This window comes from Dictyostelium discoideum, assembly GCF_000004695.1.
Source record: "Dictyostelium discoideum AX4 chromosome 1 chromosome, whole genome shotgun sequence".
NCBI lineage: Eukaryota > Evosea > Eumycetozoa > Dictyosteliales > Dictyosteliaceae > Dictyostelium > Dictyostelium discoideum.
Window position 1 is genome coordinate 2,123,029 of NC_007087.3, and position 23,105 is coordinate 2,146,133.

General features: G+C 20.7%; 11 protein-coding genes across 11 annotated transcripts; 7 read left to right on the forward strand and 4 right to left on the reverse strand.

Moving 5' to 3' along the window:
• Positions 1-289: 289 nt before the first annotated feature.
• Positions 290-1,546, forward strand: bub2 (RabGAP/TBC domain-containing protein; the record flags this gene model as incomplete). Its single annotated transcript, XM_641879.1, has 3 exons — positions 290-583; positions 666-1,026; positions 1,101-1,546. 3 exons carry the CDS (start codon positions 290-292, stop codon positions 1,544-1,546), a joined length of 1,101 nt encoding a protein of 366 aa, XP_646971.1.
• A 132-nt stretch (positions 1,547-1,678) lies between these two features.
• DDB_G0268796 (hypothetical protein) lies at positions 1,679-2,716 on the reverse strand (the record flags this gene model as incomplete). The annotated part of the gene is made up of 3 exons (XM_641880.1): positions 1,679-2,030; positions 2,186-2,377; positions 2,568-2,716. The coding sequence occupies 3 exons, from the start codon at positions 2,714-2,716 to the stop codon at positions 1,679-1,681; spliced, it is 693 nt and encodes a 230-aa protein (XP_646972.1).
• Positions 2,717-2,945: 229 nt separating this feature from the next.
• DDB_G0268798 (hypothetical protein) lies at positions 2,946-4,189 on the forward strand (the record flags this gene model as incomplete). The annotated part of the gene is made up of 2 exons (XM_641881.1): positions 2,946-3,062; positions 3,167-4,189. 2 exons carry the CDS (start codon positions 2,946-2,948, stop codon positions 4,187-4,189), a joined length of 1,140 nt encoding a protein of 379 aa, XP_646973.1.
• Positions 4,190-4,880: 691 nt separating this feature from the next.
• Positions 4,881-5,783, forward strand: DDB_G0268800 (hypothetical protein; the record flags this gene model as incomplete). The annotated part of the gene is made up of 1 exon (XM_641882.1): positions 4,881-5,783. The coding sequence occupies one exon, from the start codon at positions 4,881-4,883 to the stop codon at positions 5,781-5,783; it is 903 nt and encodes a 300-aa protein (XP_646974.1).
• A 487-nt stretch (positions 5,784-6,270) lies between these two features.
• On the forward strand, positions 6,271-7,512 carry gpaJ (G-protein subunit alpha 10; the record flags this gene model as incomplete). The annotated part of the gene is made up of 3 exons (XM_641883.1): positions 6,271-6,576; positions 6,698-7,062; positions 7,134-7,512. The coding sequence occupies 3 exons, from the start codon at positions 6,271-6,273 to the stop codon at positions 7,510-7,512; spliced, it is 1,050 nt and encodes a 349-aa protein (XP_646975.1).
• Positions 7,513-7,732: 220 nt separating this feature from the next.
• pde3 (cGMP-specific phosphodiesterase) lies at positions 7,733-9,498 on the reverse strand (the record flags this gene model as incomplete). Its single annotated transcript, XM_001732899.1, has 4 exons — positions 7,733-7,966; positions 8,083-8,526; positions 8,633-9,313; positions 9,457-9,498. The coding sequence occupies 4 exons, from the start codon at positions 9,496-9,498 to the stop codon at positions 7,733-7,735; spliced, it is 1,401 nt and encodes a 466-aa protein (XP_001732951.1).
• Positions 9,499-11,059: 1,561 nt separating this feature from the next.
• Positions 11,060-11,638, reverse strand: DDB_G0269088 (hypothetical protein; the record flags this gene model as incomplete). The annotated part of the gene is made up of 2 exons (XM_641886.1): positions 11,060-11,172; positions 11,251-11,638. 2 exons carry the CDS (start codon positions 11,636-11,638, stop codon positions 11,060-11,062), a joined length of 501 nt encoding a protein of 166 aa, XP_646978.1.
• Positions 11,639-14,127: 2,489 nt separating this feature from the next.
• Positions 14,128-16,929, forward strand: abpA (alpha actinin; the record flags this gene model as incomplete). The annotated part of the gene is made up of 3 exons (XM_641887.1): positions 14,128-14,205; positions 14,321-16,448; positions 16,550-16,929. 3 exons carry the CDS (start codon positions 14,128-14,130, stop codon positions 16,927-16,929), a joined length of 2,586 nt encoding a protein of 861 aa, XP_646979.1.
• A 320-nt stretch (positions 16,930-17,249) lies between these two features.
• On the forward strand, positions 17,250-18,011 carry DDB_G0268804 (hypothetical protein; the record flags this gene model as incomplete). Its single annotated transcript, XM_641888.1, has 3 exons — positions 17,250-17,270; positions 17,561-17,637; positions 17,954-18,011. The coding sequence occupies 3 exons, from the start codon at positions 17,250-17,252 to the stop codon at positions 18,009-18,011; spliced, it is 156 nt and encodes a 51-aa protein (XP_646980.1).
• Positions 18,012-18,103: 92 nt separating this feature from the next.
• Positions 18,104-18,536, forward strand: DDB_G0268806 (hypothetical protein; the record flags this gene model as incomplete). Its single annotated transcript, XM_641889.1, has 2 exons — positions 18,104-18,109; positions 18,375-18,536. 2 exons carry the CDS (start codon positions 18,104-18,106, stop codon positions 18,534-18,536), a joined length of 168 nt encoding a protein of 55 aa, XP_646981.1.
• Positions 18,537-18,860: 324 nt separating this feature from the next.
• On the reverse strand, positions 18,861-22,013 carry DDB_G0268808 (hypothetical protein; the record flags this gene model as incomplete). Its single annotated transcript, XM_641890.1, has 2 exons — positions 18,861-21,566; positions 21,846-22,013. 2 exons carry the CDS (start codon positions 22,011-22,013, stop codon positions 18,861-18,863), a joined length of 2,874 nt encoding a protein of 957 aa, XP_646982.1.
• Positions 22,014-23,105: the final 1,092 nt, after the last annotated feature.

The following is a 23,105-nucleotide window of genomic DNA, read 5'->3' on the forward strand; positions in this document are numbered from 1 at the left end:
AAAAAAAAAAAAATTTATTATAAAAAATTTATTATAATAAATATATATATATATATATATATATATATGTTTATAATCATTTTATATATATTTATAAATTAATAATAATAATAATATTATTATTATCATAATTATTATATTATTTTTTTTTATATTTTTTTCATTTTTTTTATTTTATTTTTTTTTTTTTTTTTCAAAAACCAAAAATTTTTTTTTTTTTTTTTTTTTTTTTTATAAAAAAATTATTTTTAAACTCAAATCACACACACAAATACATATAAATAAAACCATGGTTATTAAAGATTTATCACCACACAATAATTCGTTAAGAAAGAAATATTTAGATTTAATAGATTATGGTAATAAAAATCCTTTAACAGTTGATCCAAATTTATACCAATTAAGAAAAACCATATTATTAGAAGGTTTACCACCCGAAACCGAAGAAGAAATAGAAGATAGAACCAAACAAGATGGTTCAAAATGTAGTTTAAGAGGTATGATTTGGAAAATATTATTAGGTGTTGATAAAATACAACCTGATAAATATATAGAATTAATTGAAAAAGGTCCTTCAAATAGGGTATGTTTATTATTATTTTATTGTTATACTATTGTGTATATACACATACACACACTTATTATTATTATTATTATTATTATAGTATCAAAAGATTAGAAAAGATATTGGTAGAACATTTAATAGGGATTCACAATTTAGTCAAGCAGTATCACAAGATCAATTATCAAGATGTTTAAATGCATTTGCACATCAATGTGAAGAATTAGGATATGTTCAAGGAATGAATGCAATTTGTGGTACATTTTTATATGTTTTACCAGAGGTTGAGGCTTTTCAATGTTTTTATTCACTATTAACTCAATGTTGTCCAAACTATTTCACATCAAATATATCTGGTGTAAATGATGCTTCAAAATTATTAGATAGAATTTTAGAATTTGTTGATCCAGAATTATATGAATATTTACAAAATAGAAGTTATCATCCACTTTTATTTACACCACGTATGTTATTATTAATTATTATTAATTATTAAATATTTTTTATTATATATATTAATTTTAATTTTAATTTTTAGCAATATTAAGTTTAGGTACAGCAACACCACCATTAGATGAATTATTAAAATTATGGGATTTCTTTTTAGCATTTGGATTTCATTTAAATGTAATTTGTACAATTTCTCAAATTTTATTAATGAGAGATGTATTATTAGTACATCAATCACCTTGTTTATTATTTAGATCATTTCCAGAATTAGATGCACCAACTATTATAAATTTATCAATACACATTATTCGTCAATTACCTGATGATATCTATGATCTATTAGTTGATCATCCAATGACAAGTGTAGATTTAACGCCATTTGATAGAGATCCAAATAATTTAAATAGTTTCAATGGTAGTGGAGAGTTTGATAATGATAATGATAATGACAATGGTAATCAGGATGAAGAAGATGATGATGATGATGATATTGACGATGGCCATAATGATTATTTTAATGACAATGATGAATAATATCAATATAAATAAATAAAATAAAATAAAATATATATAAATTGTAATAATATAGAGACAAAGGTAAAAAAATAAAAAATAAAAAAAATAAAATTGTATTATATAATTTATTATTTTGGTGATTTTATTTTATTAAATATCATTTTCAGTATTGTTGTTATTATTATCAGAAGTATCAATTACATCAGTAATGAAAACAGTATTACCAGATGATTCAACTTTTTCTTTAAATGAATGAATATCAACTACTAATTTTAAGTCAACTTCACCACCACCTAAAAATACAGGTACACCTCTTGGTAAATCCATAATATGTTTTGAGATAATGATTGGAATTTTAACAGTTGTACCAATTGGACAAACTGCATTATATTCAAATCCAGTTAATGATTCTGCTGATTGTGCTAATGTAAAATGAAATTTCTTTGCACTTTCATTACTATTCATATTTTTTATAAATTTAAAAATTTTATGACTTTGAATTCTATAAATAAATAAATAAATAAATAAATAAATAAATAAATAATCAATTTGAAAATTGTGTGTTAACATTTATTTTATTTTTTATTTTTGTTAGTAAAATTATAAATAAAAATTAAAATATTTCAATTTTAAAAAAAAGATAGACACACTACTTACTTTGTTGTATATTGAATAATTACACAATAATATCTACTATTAGTTGGAATTGATGTATCTGTATTTGTACATTCTGTATTTTCTAAAATAATACTTTTTAATAAATATTCTGGTGAAAATGCATCTAAATAACTTGCACGTTGGTCTAATGTCCATGTATAATATGGTGATGGTACTCTAACTAATTCATGTCTATTTATTTGGATATTTATTTTATTTTATTTAAAATAATAATAATAATAATAATAATAATAATAGTAATAATAATAATAATAATAATAATAATAATAATAGAAGGATTAATAAAATAATTAATTGTTGTTTAGAAAATAAAAAAAAAAAAAAAAAAAAAAAAAATGAAAAAAAAAAAACCAATACATACTCCAAACCAATTTCTTCACAAACTTTACCAATTCTTTTTTGATTATCTGTTATTATTGAAGGTGGGGTAATATTATTTAATCTTTCTTCAAGTGATTTTAATTTATTTAAAATTGAATTTTGTTTTTCTTCTAATTGGTGATTTGACATTTTTAAATATATATATATGGTAATATTACTATTTTCTTAAAAAAAAAATAAAAAAAAAATAAAATAAAAAAAATTAAAATTAATTAAAAAAAAAAAAAAAAAAAAAAAAAAAAAAAAAAAATGAAAAAAATGAAAAAACGAAGGTTTATGGATTTTTTTTTTTTTTTTTTTATTTTAATTTTTTTTTTTTTTTTTTTTTTTTTTTAAATACACAAACACAAAATAAAAAATGGAATATAATGAAGAAGATTTTGGACTTTCAAATATTGGATTAATTGATGATATTAGAGTTAAAGTTAATAAAATCCCAACTGTACAATATACTCCAAAATTTGATAATAAATTAGTAAGTTTTTAAATTATTATTATTATTATCTTTATTATTTTTATTATTTTTATAAATATTAATAATATTTTTATTTTTATTTTTATTTTTTTTTAAAAATTTAGTGGTTTATGAATAATAATAAAGAAAATAAAGAAAATAAAGATAATTTAAATAAAAAACAACAAGAAAAGAATAGAAAAGATGGTATAAAGAATAGTCAATTTAAAATTGATTATTTATATTCAAGAGGAGAATATAAGCAATGTATTAATGAATTAAATCATTTGAAAACATTGGTTAAATTAAAAAAGAAACAAGATTATAATGATGATATTATAGATACAGAGATTAGATGTAATTTCAAATTAAATCAATTTGATAAAGTAATTGAATTAATTGCTAATGTTGAAAACACATTACAACTAAAGAATGGTATAACCTACCAATTTAAAGATACAAATTTAATTTTCATTTTAGCACAATCATTACACCTTAAAAATCAATTTACTCAATCAAGAATTCAATATCAACGATGTATTTCATTAAATCGTAGAATTTGGGAATGGTGGTTTAATTTATCTTTAACTTATTTAAATTGTTCAAATTTAATTACAAAACAAAATTTATCATCATTTTTATTTATTAAAAATAAAAATGAAAATGAAAAAGAAAATGATGGTGATAATGGTGAAGATGGTGATGATGATGATTATGATGATGAATTAATTAGTGGTGTAAATTTAAATGAAATTATAAATGAAAATAAAATTAAAGAGGATGGACTAAGTTTTTTAAATTTAGTTTTGGCATATAGATCATTATGTCATTCAATATTTTTATTAACTCAAACTATTCAAAGTAAGAGAAAATCATTTAAATCTACTCAAGGTTTTAAACAATTGGAAAAGATGAAACTTATTTTAGACTCATTATTAAATTTAATTTCAAATTCAATAGCAATCATTGACAATTCAATAATGATAATTAATGAAGAATTAATTGCAAATAATTTAGATCGTTTAAGAAAAGAATCAAATGAAAATCATTTTGAAATTAAATGGTTAATAGATTTTAAACCTGAAAATTTTAAAAATGATGAAGATGATGAAATTGAAGATAGAGAAGAAAATCCATTCACTTTATAAATAATAATAATAATAATAATAATAATAATAATAATAATAATAATAATAATAATAATAATAATAATAATAATAATAATAATAATAATAATAATAATAATAATAATAATAATAATAATAATAAAAAATCCAAAAAAAAAGAAAAAATCCAAAAAAAAAAGAAAAAATCCAAAAATAAAAGTGAAAATCTAAAAAAATATCTTAGATTCTCTTTATCAAATTTACAATTGTTTTTTTTTTTTTTTTTTTTTTTTGAAATTTATTTTTAAAATTTTTATTTTTATTTTTTTTAATACACCCTTCTTGTTTCTCATAAATATAAGTGTTCATTACACCACCCCTTTGATTTTTTTTTTTTTTTTTTTTTTTTTTTTTTATAAATATATTTTTTTATTTTCAATTTTAAACACTTTACAATTGTTTTTTTTTTTATTATTATTATTCATTTTTTTTTTTTTTTTTTTTTTTTATAACTCACAAACCAATAATATTTTTTTTTTTTATATTTTTTTTTTTTTTTTTTTATAAAAATATAAAATATGAACATTTATTAAATTTTAATAGGTATACATATAATTAGTAAATAAATAATTTACAAATACCATCCACACAAACATACAGACACACACACAATACAAATACAATTACAAATATACACAATAAAAAAAAAAAAAAAAATAAAAATAATAATAAAATGAAAATTTTACAATCTTTTTTACTTGTGCTACCAATTTTATTTTCAATTTGTTTATTTGTTGCGTCATTAATTACAAATATCGATTTAAAAACCAAAATTCAAATTAAATCAGTATTTTTTAAATTTACAAAGATTATAAGTATTGGTTTTTATATTTTCCATATAATTTCATGTTTTTATTGGGTATTTAGTATTGGAGGTGTAAATATTGGAAATAGTTCTATTATTAATTTTAATAATAATAATAATAATAATAATAATAATAATAATAATAATAACTATAATTATAATAATGAAATAATAAAATATAATGAAATTCAAAATAAATTAACAAGCAATGAATATAATGTTAATAATGAAAATGATGAATTTTTAAAAATGGCAACCACATCATCATCATCATCATCAAATTTACAATTAAAAATGGATTTATCAACATCAACATCATCAACAAAATTATTAATTAATGGTATTAATGATAATGCAAGTTATAGATACTATTTTAAATTATTAATTCAATCTGTTAAATTTTATCAATTCAATGATACAATTATAATTTTAATACCATTAATATTTGCAGCGATTTCAATAATATTTGTATATTTAAAAAATTCATTGGTTAATAGAATTTTATTTATTAAAATCCAAGGATTTAGAAATGAAACACCTGCAGGTTATGATGTTTTAATTAGAGTTTTATATATTTTCATGTTTGTTTTCATTTTAATAATTGGTCATTTTGGTAATTTGGTTTGTTTAAAAGTTAATGCTTTTGAAAAAATTGGAATTTGTAGTTATCATCATAATAATAATAATAGTTTTTGGTATTATCAAGGTTTTATAAATACACTTTATTTAGTATATGGTTATCCTTTATATGAATTGGTTAATTTAATTTAAATTTTAATTAATTATAATAAAAAAAAAAAAATGTATATATAAATAAATGTAAATAATCAATCTAATAATAAATAAATAAAAAATAATAGATAATAAAAAAATAAAATAAATGTAAAATAAATGTAAAATAAATAAAAAAAAAAAAATTTAATTATTCTTTTTTTTTTTTTAAAATGCAATATATGGATTGTTTTTTTTTTTTTTTTTTAATTTATTGAGTAAAAAAATGAAAAAATTAATAATTAATTGAAAAACTTATCAAATTGTAAAAAAAAAAAGTTGGGATTATGGTTTAAACCATAATCAGTTTTTAAAAAATAAAATTCTTGTTTTTTTAAGTTTTATTGTTTTTAAGTCAGTTATTTGAAAAAAAAAAAAAAAAAAAAAAAAAAAAAAAAAAAAATCTAAAAAAATATGATCAAAACAATACCATTTTTGTTTTGGTGTAATATTTAAAACATTTGTGTTTCAGTGTAATATCTAAAAAATGTCATTTTTATGCTCAGAAAATTCATATCAACAACAAAGTAAAATATCAATTGATATTGACAAATCTCTAAAAAATCATAAATTAAAATTAGAGGAAGAAATAAGAGTATTAATTTATGGGCAAAAGAAAGTTGGTGTAACAACACTCTTTAAAACTTTTTTGTTAATGGGTGAAAGCCAAATAACACCTGAAGAATTAATGGATAATAGAAATAATGTTTATAAAACTATAATTAACCAATTAAAAAAATTCATTATTATTTCAAATAATTCAAAAATTGAATTAGAAAATAATAATAATATTGTAATTATTTATTTTATATTTTAAATTTTATTTTTCCCTACTTTCATAGTTACTAATAATAAATAAATAAATAAATAAATAAATAAATAAATAAATAAATAAATAAATAAATAAATGATAGCAAATGTCAAATTTAATATTGGAATTAGATAGTGAGAATTTTTTATGGAATAAAGAAATTGGAGAAACTTGTTTAAAACTATGGAATGATTCAGGTATTCAAAAAATATTTCAAAGTCAATTTAGTGAGTTTTTTGGTTATTTCTTTAAACATTTACAACGTATATCAGATGAAAACTATACTCCAACACCTCAAGATTTAAATTTTATAAAACTTACTCAAAATGGTATAATTGAAGGTAAATTCACTTTTGAACGTTGTCTTATAAAAATGATTGAAATGGGTATACAAACTTCAACTTTAAAGAAATGGATTAACTGTTTTAGTGAAGTCCAAGCCATAATATATGTCATTGATTTATCAGTGTAAGTAATTATTTTTTTTTTTAAAAAAAAATAAACAATAATAATTAAAATAATAATAATAATTAAAATAGGTATGATATAGTTGAAAGTGAAGATTGTTCAAAATCAATAAATAAATTAGAAAAATCTTTAAATGGGTTTAAAGAAATTATTGAATCAAAATATCTTCATGGTTGTGGAGTGATTGTATTTTTCAATAAAAAGGATATTTTTAGAGAAAAGTTAAAAACTGTACCATTTAAAACCTATGATAAAGATTACATTGGTGAAAATGATTTTGAATCCACAACAAATTTCATTAAAAATAAATTACTTGATTATTATTCAAATCCAAATAAGAATGTCTATTTTTTGATTAATGAAGAATCTGAAGTTGATATTTGTAGGAGTACATTCAATATTTTAAAGGATATTGTTCTCAACATAACATATAATTCTGTAAAAAATTAAAATAAAAAAATAAAACAAAATTTTAAAAAATAAATAATAGAATAATTTATTAAATTGTTTTTTTTTTTTTTTTTTTTTTTTTTTTTTTTTTTGTGTTTTCTTTTTTTTTTTTTGTTTTTGTTTTTGTTTTTTTCTTTTTTTTTTTTTTTTTTTCTTTTTTCTTTTTTCTTTTTTTTTTTAATTTTTTTTTTTTTTTTTTTTTTTTCCAGGTTTTGAAAGTTTAATTTGGTGAGGAGGAAGTAGTTGAGGAAGAGGAACCATTATTTGACCAAATTTCTTTATTTTCAATAATTCTTTGAACAAAATCTTCAAGGGAAGGTAATAAATTTTGTAATGATTGATAAGATGGTAATAAAAACTTTTCAATAAACGAAACTTGAGTAAGATGTAATACAACTTTTTCACGTTCCATAAATGGTGTTAATGGTAAATTATTTAATTTCTCTAAATCACTCTATTAAAAAAAAAAAAAAAGAAAAAATTTTAATCATTAATACTTTTTTTTTTTTTATTATTTTTTTTTTTTTTTTTTTTTTTTTTTTTTTTTTTTTTTTTTTTTTTATTACTTACTTGATTAAAAAATTCTTCCATTAATGCATTTGCCCATTTATTTGAAATATCAAAAGATCTTAATTCATTTGAAATATCAGCAGATTTTAAAAACATAATTAATAGTAAATCACGATGTTCTGAATTATCCCAACTAAATGTTGAAATGATATCATCAAATTGTTTCTTATAGGTGAAATGATTCTCCATATCAGTTGCTAAAATCAAAATTTTAACTCTTCTAAAAAATTGTTTTTTTTCTTCCACTGTTAACGTTGATAATAATTCATTCCCAATCTTACTCTCCAATATACCTAAACAAATTGAAAGATGATGATTCTCTAAAACTGATTTATTATTATACAATACTGCAATTGAACTTTTCATATTAATTTGAAATCTATTACTTAATGCTGGATGATCTAAATCATGACATATTGATGCAATTATAATTGATAATTTTTCCTAAATTAAAATAAAATAAAATTAGTTTTACATACATCCACACACAAACACATACGCACTGATCACCTGACTTTTTATTTTTTTAAAAAATAAAACATAAACTTACAATTGGTGATAAAATATTAAAAAGATTTGTTTTTAAAAGTATTAAAAATATAGTTTGAGTTACAGCTATAGCATGATTAAATGAATGGAATGGATTATTTCTATAAGATGATGCTACTATTGATAGGAAATTGAGGATACTAGATTTTGATAAATTTAATTCTTTATATAATCCAGACTCTTCGAAAATTAAAACACCATTCTCTATTAAATTATCTTTACTCTTTGACCATGATGAAAAATTTATTGAAAAAATATCATTTATATCATTATTATCATTATAACCGCGTATTTTATTATTATTACTATTATTATTATTATTATTATCCTCATCATCACCTTCTTCTTCTTCATCATCTCTATTATTGTTATTACTATTGTTATTATTACTATTATTATTACTATTATTGTTATTACCATCATCACTGTTACCTCTGTTGTTATTATCATTTATTTTATTTTTTTCATTAATAGAGTTATTATTATTATTATTATTATTATTATTATTATTATTATTATTATTATTATTATTATTATTATTATTATTATTATTATTATTATTATTATTATTATTATTATTATTACTACTATTATTTAAACTATGTACATTATGATTTAAATTATCATTATTTTGAGAAACTGTTGTTGACGATGGTGAAGAAGAAGGATATGGTGATGACTGCTGTTGATGTTGATGTTGATGTTGTTGTTGTTGTTGTTGTTGTTGTTGTTGTTGTTGTTGTTGTTGTTGTTGTTGTTGTTGTTGTTGTTGTTGTTGTTGTTGTTGTTGTTGTTTTTGTTGTTTTATTATATTTTCTTCATCACCATTTGCTGTAGTTGTTTCATTATATTTTGTTGAGGTGCCATTATCACCTCTATATGAGGTGAATTTTAGTACACCTTCAAAACAAGATTTTAGTAATTCCAGTTTGTATTGTTATATATTTATATTAAATTTTTATCTTTACTTTAATAAATTTATATAAAAATTTTTTTATTTTTTTTATTTTTTTATTTATTTATTTTTTTTTTTATTTTTTATTTTATTTTTATTATAAACTATACTAAAATATTGTCTATTTTTGTTGTTAAAAATGATATTTGTTAATAGGATACTATTTGAAGTACTAAATGAGAGAGTGTGTGTGTGTGTGTGTCTTTTTTTATGTTAAAATAAGTAAAAATAAAATAAAAAAAAACAAAAATAAAAAAAAGTGTGGTAAAAAAAAAAAATAAAAAAAAAAAAAAAAAAAACAATTCAACTGATTATAAAAGGTGTGTGATACTTTTTTTTTTTTTTTTTTCTCAAAATCTTGGAATTAAATGGTGTGTGTGGTGTGATGTGGATTGTTGTGTGGATGTATAGCGAGAGATGATCAAAAAAAAAATAAAAATAAAAATAAAAATAAAAAATAAAAATAAAAAATAAAAAATAAAAATAAAAATAAAAACTTACAAAAAATAAAATAAATAAAAAAATAAAAAGGTAACTGATTTGATTTGATTTCTTTTTTTTTTGGTTAATCTTATTTTAATAATATTATTATTGTTTTTTATTTTTATTGCCGTTGTGAAAAAAAAGACTTTGAAAAATTTTAAAAAAAAAAAAAAAAAAAAATTTTAAAAAATAAAAATAAAAAATAAAAAAAAAAAAAATAAAACAAAAAAAAAGATTTTTATACACATTTTTTAAAATTTTAGATAATATCCTACTTCTTATCTTTTTAAACTCGATCGTATTTTTTTTTTTTTTTTTTTAAACAATATTTTTTATTATTTTCCTATTATTAATTTAGAATCATTTATTCTTAAAAAAGTAAAAACTATATTTTTTTTTCTTTTTTAACTATCCATCTTGAGGTATGCGGATATTGAAGTTCTAGGTAATCCAACCCTATTGTTTTTAACAACACTTGTGAAAAAAAAAAAAAAAATTATGACCTTCATATAATTTAAGAGTGAGAAGTAGGGTTGTGGATTTGTTAGGGGCGTTTTTTTTATTTTTTTTTTACATACAACCTAATTTTTTATTTTTCACACACATATTTTCAAATAAAATATGTAAAAAAAAAAAGTCCAAATCCCTTTCAAATAATTTAACTCTCTTTTAATCAACTTTTATTATCAAAATAAAAATAAAAATAAAAATAAAAATAAAAATAAAGAAATATATAATAGCGGTCAACCCCACCATCATCTTCAACAACAACTTCACCATCATCTTGTTAATTAATTACACATACACTCTATCACACACCCTTATCAACTTAATTTATTTAAATCAAAACCCAACGAACAAACAATCAAACCATTAACACCAAAAAAAAAAAAAAAAAAAAAAAAAAAAAAAAAAAAAAAATTTAAAAAAAGAAAATTAACCAAAAAAAAAACACTTTATTAAACTTTGTTTTGATGAGTTAAAAATTATTTAGTATTCTGTACTATTTACATTTTGATCTATAATAATTACTTTTTTCCCCAATTTAATAATAAAATTAATGGTTATATATGGTTGCATAATATTGTGTGACTCACCTCTACCTGTTTTTCCAAGTGTAATTCCTGTTTTTACATGTGTGGTTACAATATCCTTATGTTATTGATGATAATCAGAAAAACTTCCATGAGGACCACTACTGAAACCACCTCCAATAGAATGCCATGTATGACCTGGGTCAATTACGGGATGATCATGAGATGGCAATTCTGAAACTGTTAAAAGATGATTTGTTAAACCAACTCCATTTCCTGCACCTATTGGACATTTACCACGAAAATCTGGTTTTGAAAATTCATGTTCACTTGAACCAAATGCATCTCCAATTTGTCGATATAATTCTGGATATGTTAATTTATTTAATGGAGCTCCATCACAAAGAGACCAACCAACTGGTATTTCAATACCTGTAAAAATATTAACTGATCCAGGTTGGATTGAATTTTCAATTTTTTTTTCTAAATTTGCAACTGCAAGTTTTTGTTTTGTTTCAATGGCTAATTTTGACATTTTCTTTTTTAATCTTTTTTAAATTACTTTGAACTTTGTAATAGTTTATATAATAAGCCAGATTTCTTGATATAAATACAACAGTGACAATAAATGGTAAGATAAACATTAAGATATTTGATGCTTCTTCTTGCTTTGATATCAGCATTTGCTAAAGTTTCTGCACAATTTACCATTGCATTGGATACAGCAGTTGAAGATTTTTCAAGACCTTTAGAAACTTGTTTCAAACCATCACCAATTTCAGCTCCACCTTATCAACTCCTAAACCAAGAGCACCCAAACTAAAACCGATGATTTCCATAAAAAAAATAGAAAAAACTCACAAAATAAATATCTAATAATGATTGGGGAGTTTTTTTATAATTATAAATTTTTTTTTTTTTTTTTTTTAATTTCAAGAAAAATAAATAATTATTAGAATTTTTAAAAATAAATAACTGGTAGGAAACAGATATTGATAAAATAGAAGAACTATTTATTTTAGAAGCTAATGTGGAAGTTTTGATCGTGTTCTATTAAAATTATTAGAAATTATTAACTTAATATTTTAAAAAAAAAAAAATAAAAATAAAAATAATAAAATTAAATTGGTGCCAAAGAAAAAAAAAATAATTAAATAAAAAAAAAATTAAATTAATAAATAAAAAAATTTTAATTAATTAAATAAAAAAATTAAATAAAAAAATTAAATAAAAAAAAAAATTAATTAAATAAAAAAAAAAAAAAAAAATAATAATAATAATAATAATACAAAATTGGTTAATTATTTACAAATATTAATATTGGTTTAATAATTTTAAAAATATATTTGTTTATGGTGTTTATGTTCTTTTGTTATGTTTAAAGTGATCAAAAAATTATAATTCAAACTTGTATACTATATTCATAACAAGCTGGAAGGATGATGTCTATATCAAGAGGATCAGAAGTCCATGGGAAGGGTTTGCCGAATTTACTTGATGAATGATTCATTTGAAATTTAAAACATTATGATTAATCGAGACATTTTTATTATATTGAGTTTGATTTTATTGTGGAGTTTTCCCCTTTTTTTTTTTTTTTTTTTTTTTAACCCTTGCCCCTTTTTTTTTTGTAAACAAACTAAAATGGCTTTTTAAGAATTTATTTTTTATTTTCCCACAAAAAAAATTCATAATGTGGAAATTAATAAAATAATGTTTTAAAAAAAGGGTAAAAATTAATAAGATGTAGGGGACTGTAAAATTAACATTACACAATATCAAATTTTTTTTTTTCCCACAAAATCTATTTTTATACCAGTTCCATATACATTTGCTTTTTATTTTTTTTTTTTTTGATTATTTTGATTTTTTCACATAAAGTGTCATCAACAAATTAAAAATTTAATTTAAAAAAATAAAAAAATAAAAAAAATAAAAAAAAATTTTCAACTGAAAAACCATTTTTTTTTTTTTTTGAATAAAAAAATAATAAAAACTTATAGTGCTTATATGATCATATGACATTATTAAATAAATAAGTTTTTTATAATTTTATTTTTTTTTTAATTATATAATTTTACTAGTAAAATTATTTAATTAATTTTTATTTGATCAATAAAAGTTGATTAAAAGAGAGTTAAATTATTTGAAAGGGGATTTGGACTTTTTTTTTTTTTTTTTTTTTTTATAAAAAAAAAATCTTTTATTTGAATACATATTTATATCACAAACAATTTGTTAAAAGTAATAAGAGAAAACTAAATAAAATTATTTTCAAAGAAATAATTTTTTTTTTTTTTTTTTTTATTTGGTTGATCAGATTTTTTTTTTTTTTTTTTTTTTTTTTTTTTTTTTTTTTTTTTTTTTTTCAAAAATTTTTTCAACCAGATTTTAGAATTTTATACAAATTAAAAAAAATAAAAAAACTATTATCTGATTTGTTTAATTGAATTATTAAATATTTATCTAATTTTAGTGAATCTGATAAGCTTGAGAAACTATTTAATTTCAAATATTATTTGAGTAATACTTTAAAAGTTTTTTTAGTTTGGTAAATTTTAATTTAAAAACTAAAAAAAAAAAAAAAAAAAAAAAAAAAAAAAAAAAATTTTTAATATTTTTTTTTTCAAAAGAATTAATTTGTTTTTTTATTTTAATTAAACCCTAAATTATTTATCTGAAAAAAAATTTTCGCTTTCCCAAACAGTTTTATTTTTTTATTTGAAAAAAAAAGAAACAATTTTTTGAAAGCTTCCAACTCAATAGCGTCAAATCTGATCGGAGTTTCAGTTGAAAAATGGGTTTTTTTTTTTTTACAATTTTTTTTAATTTTTTTTCAATTTTTTTTTTTTTTTTCATAAACAAAATCTTTTTTATTTTACTTTTTTTTTTTTTTTTTTATTTATTGTATACTAAATTTTAGTTTTATATATATTTTTTTTTTTTTGTATATTTAATTTTTTATTTATTTATTTTGTAATATTTTTATTTTTTTGTAAATTAATAACCACACATAAAAACAAAATGTCAGAAGAACCAACCCCAGTTTCAGGTAATGACAAACAACTCTTGAACAAAGCTTGGGAAATTACCCAAAAAAAAGTAAAATATTATTATTTTTTCTATTCAAAAAAAAAAAAAAAAAAATAAATAAATAAATATAATAAAATTTTATTAATTTTTTTTATTATTATTATTATTTTTTAAAAATATTTAGACTTTCACAGCATGGTGTAATTCACATTTACGTAAACTTGGATCATCAATTGAACAAATTGATACAGATTTTACTGATGGTATTAAATTAGCTCAATTATTAGAAGTTATTTCAAATGATCCAGTATTTAAAGTAAACAAAACACCAAAATTAAGAATTCATAATATCCAAAATGTTGGTCTCTGTTTAAAACATATTGAATCACATGGTGTTAAATTGGTTGGTATTGGTGCTGAAGAGTTAGTTGATAAAAACTTAAAGATGACTTTGGGTATGATTTGGACAATCATTCTTCGTTTTGCCATTCAAGATATTTCAATTGAAGAATTGAGTGCCAAAGAAGCCCTTTTACTTTGGTGTCAAAGAAAGACCGAAGGTTATGACCGTGTTAAAGTTGGTAATTTCCATACCTCATTCCAAGATGGTCTTGCCTTTTGTGCTCTCATCCATAAACATAGACCAGATTTAATCAACTTTGACTCTTTAAACAAAGATGATAAAGCTGGTAACTTACAATTGGCTTTTGATATTGCCGAAAAAGAATTGGATATCCCAAAGATGTTGGATGTTTCCGATATGCTCGATGTCGTTCGTCCAGATGAAAGATCAGTCATGACCTACGTCGCTCAATACTACCATCACTTTTCTGCCTCTAGAAAAGCTGAAACCGCCGGTAAACAAGTTGGTAAAGTTTTAGATACCTTTATGTTGTTAGAACAAACCAAATCTGATTATCTTAAAAGAGCCAATGAACTCGTTCAATGGATTAACGATAAACAAGCATCACTTGAATCACGTGATTTTGGTGATTCCATCGAATCTGTTCAAAGTTTCATGAACGCTCATAAAGAATATAAAAAAACCGAAAAACCACCAAAGGGTCAAGAAGTCTCTGAATTGGAAGCTATCTACAATTCATTACAAACTAAATTACGTTTAATTAAACGTGAACCATTTGTTGCACCAGCTGGTCTCACTCCAAATGAAATCGATTCCACTTGGTCCGCTTTAGAGAAAGCTGAACAAGAACATGCTGAAGCCCTCCGTATTGAACTCAAACGTCAAAAGAAAATTGCAGTTCTCTTACAAAAATACAATCGTATTCTCAAGAAACTCGAAAACTGGGCCACCACCAAATCTGTCTACCTCGGTTCCAATGAAACCGGTGACAGTATCACTGCTGTTCAAGCTAAATTAAAGAATTTAGAAGCTTTTGATGGTGAATGTCAATCATTGGAAGGTCAATCAAACTCTGATCTCCTCAGCATTCTTGCTCAATTAACTGAACTCAACTACAATGGTGTACCAGAACTCACTGAACGTAAAGATACATTCTTTGCTCAACAATGGACTGGTGTTAAATCATCTGCTGAAACCTACAAAAACACTCTTTTAGCTGAACTTGAAAGACTCCAAAAGATTGAAGACTCATTGGTCGAATTCGCCAAGAGAGCCGCTCAATTAAATGTTTGGATTGAAGCTGCCGATGATCATGTATTTGATCCAATCAATGTTGACTCTGTTCAAGGTGTCCAAGAAATTCAAGAGAAATTCGACGCTTTCCTCCACGATCAATCACAACAATTCGCTGAATTGGAAGCCCTCGCTGCTTTAACTCAACAACTCCGTGAACTCGGTCGTTCTGAAAACGATTATTCAGTCATTTCATACGATGAACTCTCTGCCAAATGGAATAATTTATTGGCTGGTATTGAAGAACGTAAAGTTCAACTCGCCAATGAACTCACCACTCAAACCAACAACGATGTTCTTTGCCAATCATTCTCTGTTAAAGCAAATGAAATTTCAGATTATGTCCGTGTTACTTTAGATGCCATCTCACAAAACACTTCATCAGATCCACAAGAACAATTAAACAATATCCGTGCTATCATCACCGCTCATGCTGAAAAGAAACCAGAACTCGATGAATTATACACCATTGCTTCTCAACTCGAAGAAGCTCAAGTTGTCGATAACAAACATACTCAACACAGTTTAGAATCAATTAAATTAAAATGGGATAAACTCAATACACTCGCTAAAAAGAATGAACAAGTTGTTGAAGGTGAAATTCTTGCTAAACAATTAACTGGTGTTACTGCTGAAGAATTAAGTGAATTTAAAGGTATGTATAATTTATTTATTATAAATATTAATTAAATTATTTAAAACTCGTCCAATGATTAATAAATAACTTTTTTTAATTAATTAACATGAACGAAAAAGCCTGCTTCTCACATTTCGATAAGGACAACGATAACAAATTAAATCGTCTTGAATTCTCCTCTTGCTTGAAGAGTATCGGAGATGAATTAACTGAAGAACAATTAAATCAAGTCATCAGTAAAATCGATACCGATGGTAATGGTACCATTTCATTCGAAGAATTTATTGATTACATGGTTTCATCACGTAAAGGTACAGACAGCGTTGAATCAACTAAAGCTGCATTCAAAGTTATGGCTGAGGATAAAGATTTCATTACTGAAGCTCAAATTCGTGCTGCTATCTCTGATTCTAAACAAATTGATTATTTACTCGCCAGTATGCCAGCTGTTGAAGGTGGTTTTGACTACAATTCATTTGCTGAAAAATTATACCAATAAACAAATAATTATTAATTATAAATACATTTTAAAATTATATTAATTTAATTTAAAAAAATTAAACATATAACAATATTCTTTTCATTTTTAATAAGTTTTTTTTTTTTTTTAGTCACATAAAGTTAACTGAACATTTCAAACTTTGGGAGAATTCAAGACGATTTAATTTGTTATCCTTATCCTTATCGAAATGTGAGTAGCAGGCTTTTTCGTTCATGTTAATTAATTAATTAAAAAAAGTTATTTATTAATCATTGGATGAGTTTTAAATAAAATTAGGTTCTTTTTACAATTTAATTTTTTATAGTTTTCAAAAAAAAATGAATATAATCATAACTTATGTAAAACAAACACTATTATTTATGTGATTGAAAAAATAATTGTTTTAAATTTATTTATAAAAAACAAATCAACCTTTTTTTAAATTAATAATTCCAACGATATATAATTTTAAATTAAGTTAACAATAAAACAATTCATTTTTTCGTTTTAATGTATATTTATTTAAAAGATTCAAAATGTATTACAAAAATTTATTATTTAAAATAATATCAATTTAAAATGTGTTTTTGTTGTTAGCAATGAATAAAGATTAATTCATTTATCAATGTAGTGATTTAAAAAATTTTAGACTTTTAAAATTGAAATTATGTATAAATGTCATATCCAATGTATGGCTGCATTAATTATAGATCACCAAATGGAGATGTTATTAAAAATCTTAAAGCATTCAAATTTAATAAAGATGAATAATTAAAGGTAGAAGCACTGGTTATAATGTATGATTCTTTGATTAAATCATTCAATAGAGGTGTTTTTTTTCTTTTTGGTGATATTACAAATTTAAGTAGAGAATTGCCAGAACTTGAAGGTTTAGGGTGGTTGGATTATTTGTTTTTTTACAAAACATAAGTGAAAATGGATTTTGATCGTTGCAACGATATCCACATTCTATTGTTTTATATTGACATTTTTGACCATAATATGCTGGTGCACATTGACATTGACCATCTAAACAACAAAGACCATTACCAGAACAACCAGTATTAAAGCAATTACCAAATGAAGGTTTATATCAATAAAATAATAAAATAAATAAATAAATAAAAAAAAAATTAAAAAGTTTTAGAAAATAATTAAAATTTAAAAAACTAATTTTGATAAAAAGGAAAGTATGTATGTATGTATGTATGTATGTATGTATGTATGTATGTATGTATGTATGTATGTATGTATGTATGATTTATAAATAACTTTTTTTAATTAATTAATTAACATGAACAAAAAAGCCTGCTTCTCGCATTTCTACAAGGATAAAGACAACAAATTAAATCGTCTTGAGTTTAGTTCTAGCTTGAAGAGTATCGGAGATGAATTAACTGAAGAATAATTAAATCAAGTCATCAGTAAAATCGACACGGATGGTAATGGTACCATTTCATTAGAAGAATTTATTGATTACATGGTTTCATCACGTAAAGGTACAGACAGCGTTGAATCAAATAAATGCTGCTATCCCTGATTCTAAACAAATTGATTATTTACTTGCCAGCATGCCAGCTGTTGAAGGTGGTTTTGATTACAATTCATTTGCTGAAAATTATTAATAAATTAATAAAATAAATAAATAAAAAAAAAAAAAATTAAAAAGTTTTTGAATAAATATTTAATAAAAATGAAAATAATTTTTTATTTTTAGTTTTTAAAGAAAAGGATTTTTTTTTTTATTTAATCAATAAAACTTTTAAAAAAACCTAATTTCTTTAGTAAATATTGAATAAAGAAATATTAATCCCTTTCTTTATTGTACCCATTTTTTTTTTTTTTTTTTTTTATATGTTGATATTATTTTTATGTATGTATGTATGAATGTATGTGCCAATGTGCACTTAAAGTATTATTACAAGATTATTTAATTGTTGATATGTTTGTTATTGTGTTTTACAACCTTCACCAACTTTAATAGTATTAAATTTCATTCCATTGTATCTATCATCCAATTCTTCTTCTTCCTCTTCATTTTTGGTTTGTATTGGATTATCTTTTATTTCTAAATTATTATTATTTCTTTCAATTTCAATATTATCCCTAGTTGAAGTTGTTGAAGTCGAAGGTACAGAGGTTGAATGGGATCTTGGTTTTGATATGATTTCTATATTTGGCATTGAATTATTTGGATTATCAACTACAGTATTATAACGTGGTGGTGATTGTGGCATTGGTTGTACTGGTGATGAATCATTTCTTGTTGTTCTATAGTTATCAACAATATCATTATAATTATAATCTGGTGATAAGGTAATACTTGAAGTCATTGGATTTTCACCTAAATATATTCTTTCATGTGATTTATTATTATTATTATCATCATCATCATTATTATTATTATTATTATTATGTTGATTTTGTTGTTGTTTTTGATTTTGTTGTTGTTGTAGTGGATTTATTACCATTACATCTCTTGAAGATTTTCTTAATGCTAAATTTATATTTGCAATTGTTCTTTCAACTTTATTACGTTGGTGAATGAAAATTAATGAACCTAATAATATAACAATACCTAATACACCACAAGCACCAATGAAATAATATTTCCATTTTGAAGAATCTTGATCATTGGTTATTGAATTACGATTTATAGAATCAGTATTTGAATGTAAAACAAAGGATGAACCAATTTCAAATGAATTTGAATTACTAATATTTTTAAATGGAATTTTAATTGAAATGAATGCTGTATTATTATTAATTATTGGTTTTTGTTGATTCTCTAATAGAGTTGATGTTGCAACTAAATTTGTTAATTCAAATGAATTTGAAAATTTAAATTTATTTGCCAATGTAAATAATAGGTAATTTGATTCATCCTTTTCTCTAATTAAAATGTAACCATTATCAACTATTTCCGATTCAATTTCTTTTCTACTATCAATTGATTTAATTTGAAATAGAAATTCAATCATATCATTTCCATCACCTCCAACAGTTGTTGATATTAAAGATTTTATTAAATTATTAATTTCTAATGAAACAATTACAGAATTATTTGATATTGGTAAATTTGTACCATAATAATCATAAAATGAATTTGTTGTCGTTGTTGTCGTTTGATTATAAATATAATTTGATTTAATTGAAAATTTTGAAAATATATTATCATCATTTGTACCACTAAATTCAAAACCATTTTCATTTTTAATTTGATTTTTATTTGTTAAAGATGAAATTGGTATTGTTAATGATTGAAATCCTAATGAATTTAAAATTCTAATATGTGAAACTGAAATAATATAACCATTATTTTTATTTAATGTCAATTTAAATGAATTAAAATCATTTGTTTCTGGTTTTATTATTGTAGTACTTTCTAAATCAACAAATTTAATTGAACAATCATATGATGTATAACCTTTATTACAAATACAATTCAATGAAGAATCACAAATTCCATTACCACTACAATCATTATTACCATTTAATTGATAATTATTATTATTGAACCAACTTTTTGATGGACATTTTTTCCAAGATGGTAAAAATGGGAATAAATTATTTAATGAATCACTTGTTACATTACCAATTCTAATATAGGTTAGTGTTGATGATAAATATGAATTTCTAATATAATTAACATTTAAATCACATGTTAATTTTTTATCACTTAATAGTTTAACATTTGGACAATTTTGATTTAATAATATAACTTTAATATCATTACTATTTAAATCTATATTAAAATGGTTACCTGATATTGTTACTTTTGAAACACCACTACTTGAATATAAATCAACTTGAGTAATTGTTTCAATAGTTGGTTTTGGAATTCTAAATAAAACTTTTTTAATAATATTCTTTTCATCAATTATAATATCATTATCATTATTAATATTATTATTATTATTATTATTATTATTATTATTATTATTAAAAGTGGTTTTATCAGTTGTATTTACTGAAATTAAATAACCTTCTCTATCATTTGATAAATTGATTAAACTATTTAATGATTTTGGTATTGTTAATTTAAAAGTTATACTTCTACTATTTGAATTATAAATTTGTTTTAAATTTTCATTTCCAAATTTAAAATATTTTAAATTTGATTTTGATTTTAAATAAAATGAAATTTCAAAATTTTCATCTATAATTTCATTACCAAAACTATAAAAAATTTTAATTTCATTACCACCATCAAATTCAATAATTTCATTTTGTTGTTGATTATTTTCAATTATTGTTGGAAAGTAAATACCTTTTGAAATACATGAAAATGGTGATTCAATATTAAAAGTGAATGAACAAGTTGATTTATTTTCAATTGGTTGTGACGCATATAATTTATAAAAGATACTAGATGATGTTGCTTCAATACATTTAAATTTAAATATTGATACTCTATTTGAACATTGATCTATCGAATTATTAAATTGATAATCTTTATCTTCTAATGATATTGATGTTCTATACTTTAATGTTAATGGATCATTTATTTCATTTGTCATTTCAAATATACCATAATTATAATTTCCAATTTGAAAATTTGTAAACTCATCACTATTATCATTACTATTGATTTGACATGATTGAGAATTATTGAATGGGCATAAATCAATTATACCGCAAATATTAAATAAATACTAATAAATAAATAAATAAATAAAATTGATGAAATTAAGAAATAAAAAATAATATATAAAAAAAAATGAAAAAAAATTAATAAGTTTGTGGGAATGTAAAAAAATAAAAATAAAAATAAAAATAAAAAAATAAAAAAATAAAAAAAAAAATAAAAAAGTGATTAATACGGAATGAGTGTGTGTGGGGTGGGTGGGGGTGTGAAAATTGTAATAATTAATAAAAAAGAAATAAATTTAAACATAAAAATATAAACAATTATTAAAAAAAAAAGTACAAACCTTTATTTTATCAGATGAAATTTGATAACCACCATTCGCCACTGATATTTCTGAAAGATTGTAAATTGCATTATTAAATGGTGTTTTAAAGACACAATCAATTGGTATGTATGTTGATATTGATAATTTAATATTTGATAGTAATAATAAAAATATAAAAATAATCATTGTAATTAAAAAATTGTACACATAATTAAAAATACACAATTATATAATTTTACTGATTTGTTTTTGTATTTTCAAAAAATTCAAGAAGAAAAACAAAAAAAAAAAAAAAAAAAAAAAAAAAAAAAAAAAAAAAAAAAACAAAAAAAAATTAAAAAAAAAAAAAAAAAAAAAAAATTCTAAGCAAAAATGGCCAATCCACAAAAACTTCGAAATCGCGATCGTAAAAAAAATTTTTTTTTTTTAATTATTAAATATTTATTTTTTTTTTTTTTTTTTTTTTTTTGGTATTATTTGTTTTATTATTTTATTTTTTTTTTTTTTCTTTTTTTTTAAGATATTAAAAAAAAAAAAAAAAAAAAATAACTAAAAATAATAAAATAATCTCTATTATAGTAAATAACTATTAATTTTTTTGATTAGTTTTTAAGACTTATTAATGGATCTAAAAGATTTATTTTTTTTTTTTTTTTAATGTCTTTTTTTTAAATTTGTCAACAGAACAATTTTAAAGTAAAAATAAAAAAAAATTGTGGTTTAATTTCCAAAACAAACTAAAATTTATAAATACCCCTAATTTCTAATACATCATCGTCAATAAAATATCTAAAAGATATTTTTTTTTTTTTTTAATTCTAATAATGAAAAAAAAATTAGAAAAAAAAATGGAAAAAAAAAAAAAAATGAAAATAAAAAAAAAATAGACTATTTTTTTTTTTTTTTTTTTTTATTTCTTTATTCCTTTATTTTTTTTATTTTTATTTTTATTATTTAATAAATTTATTAATTTTATTTTTCATATTAAAAAAAAAAAAAAAAAAAGAAATAATAAACAAATTTCTCTTTATTTTTTTTTTTTATTTTTTTTTTTTTATTTTTTCCCAAATTGTGTTTTTTTTATTTTTTTCATTTTTCAATTCATCCTGGTTGAAATGTCAATAGAGTTTTAGCACACAAAAAATAAAATAAAAATATTTTATTCCCAAAAAAAAATATCTTACATCATTAAAATTCGGCTCAACTTGCACTTTTTTTTTTAAATAAAAAAAAAAAAAAAAAAAAAAAAAAAAAAAATTCAGTTTTTAAATAAAAAAA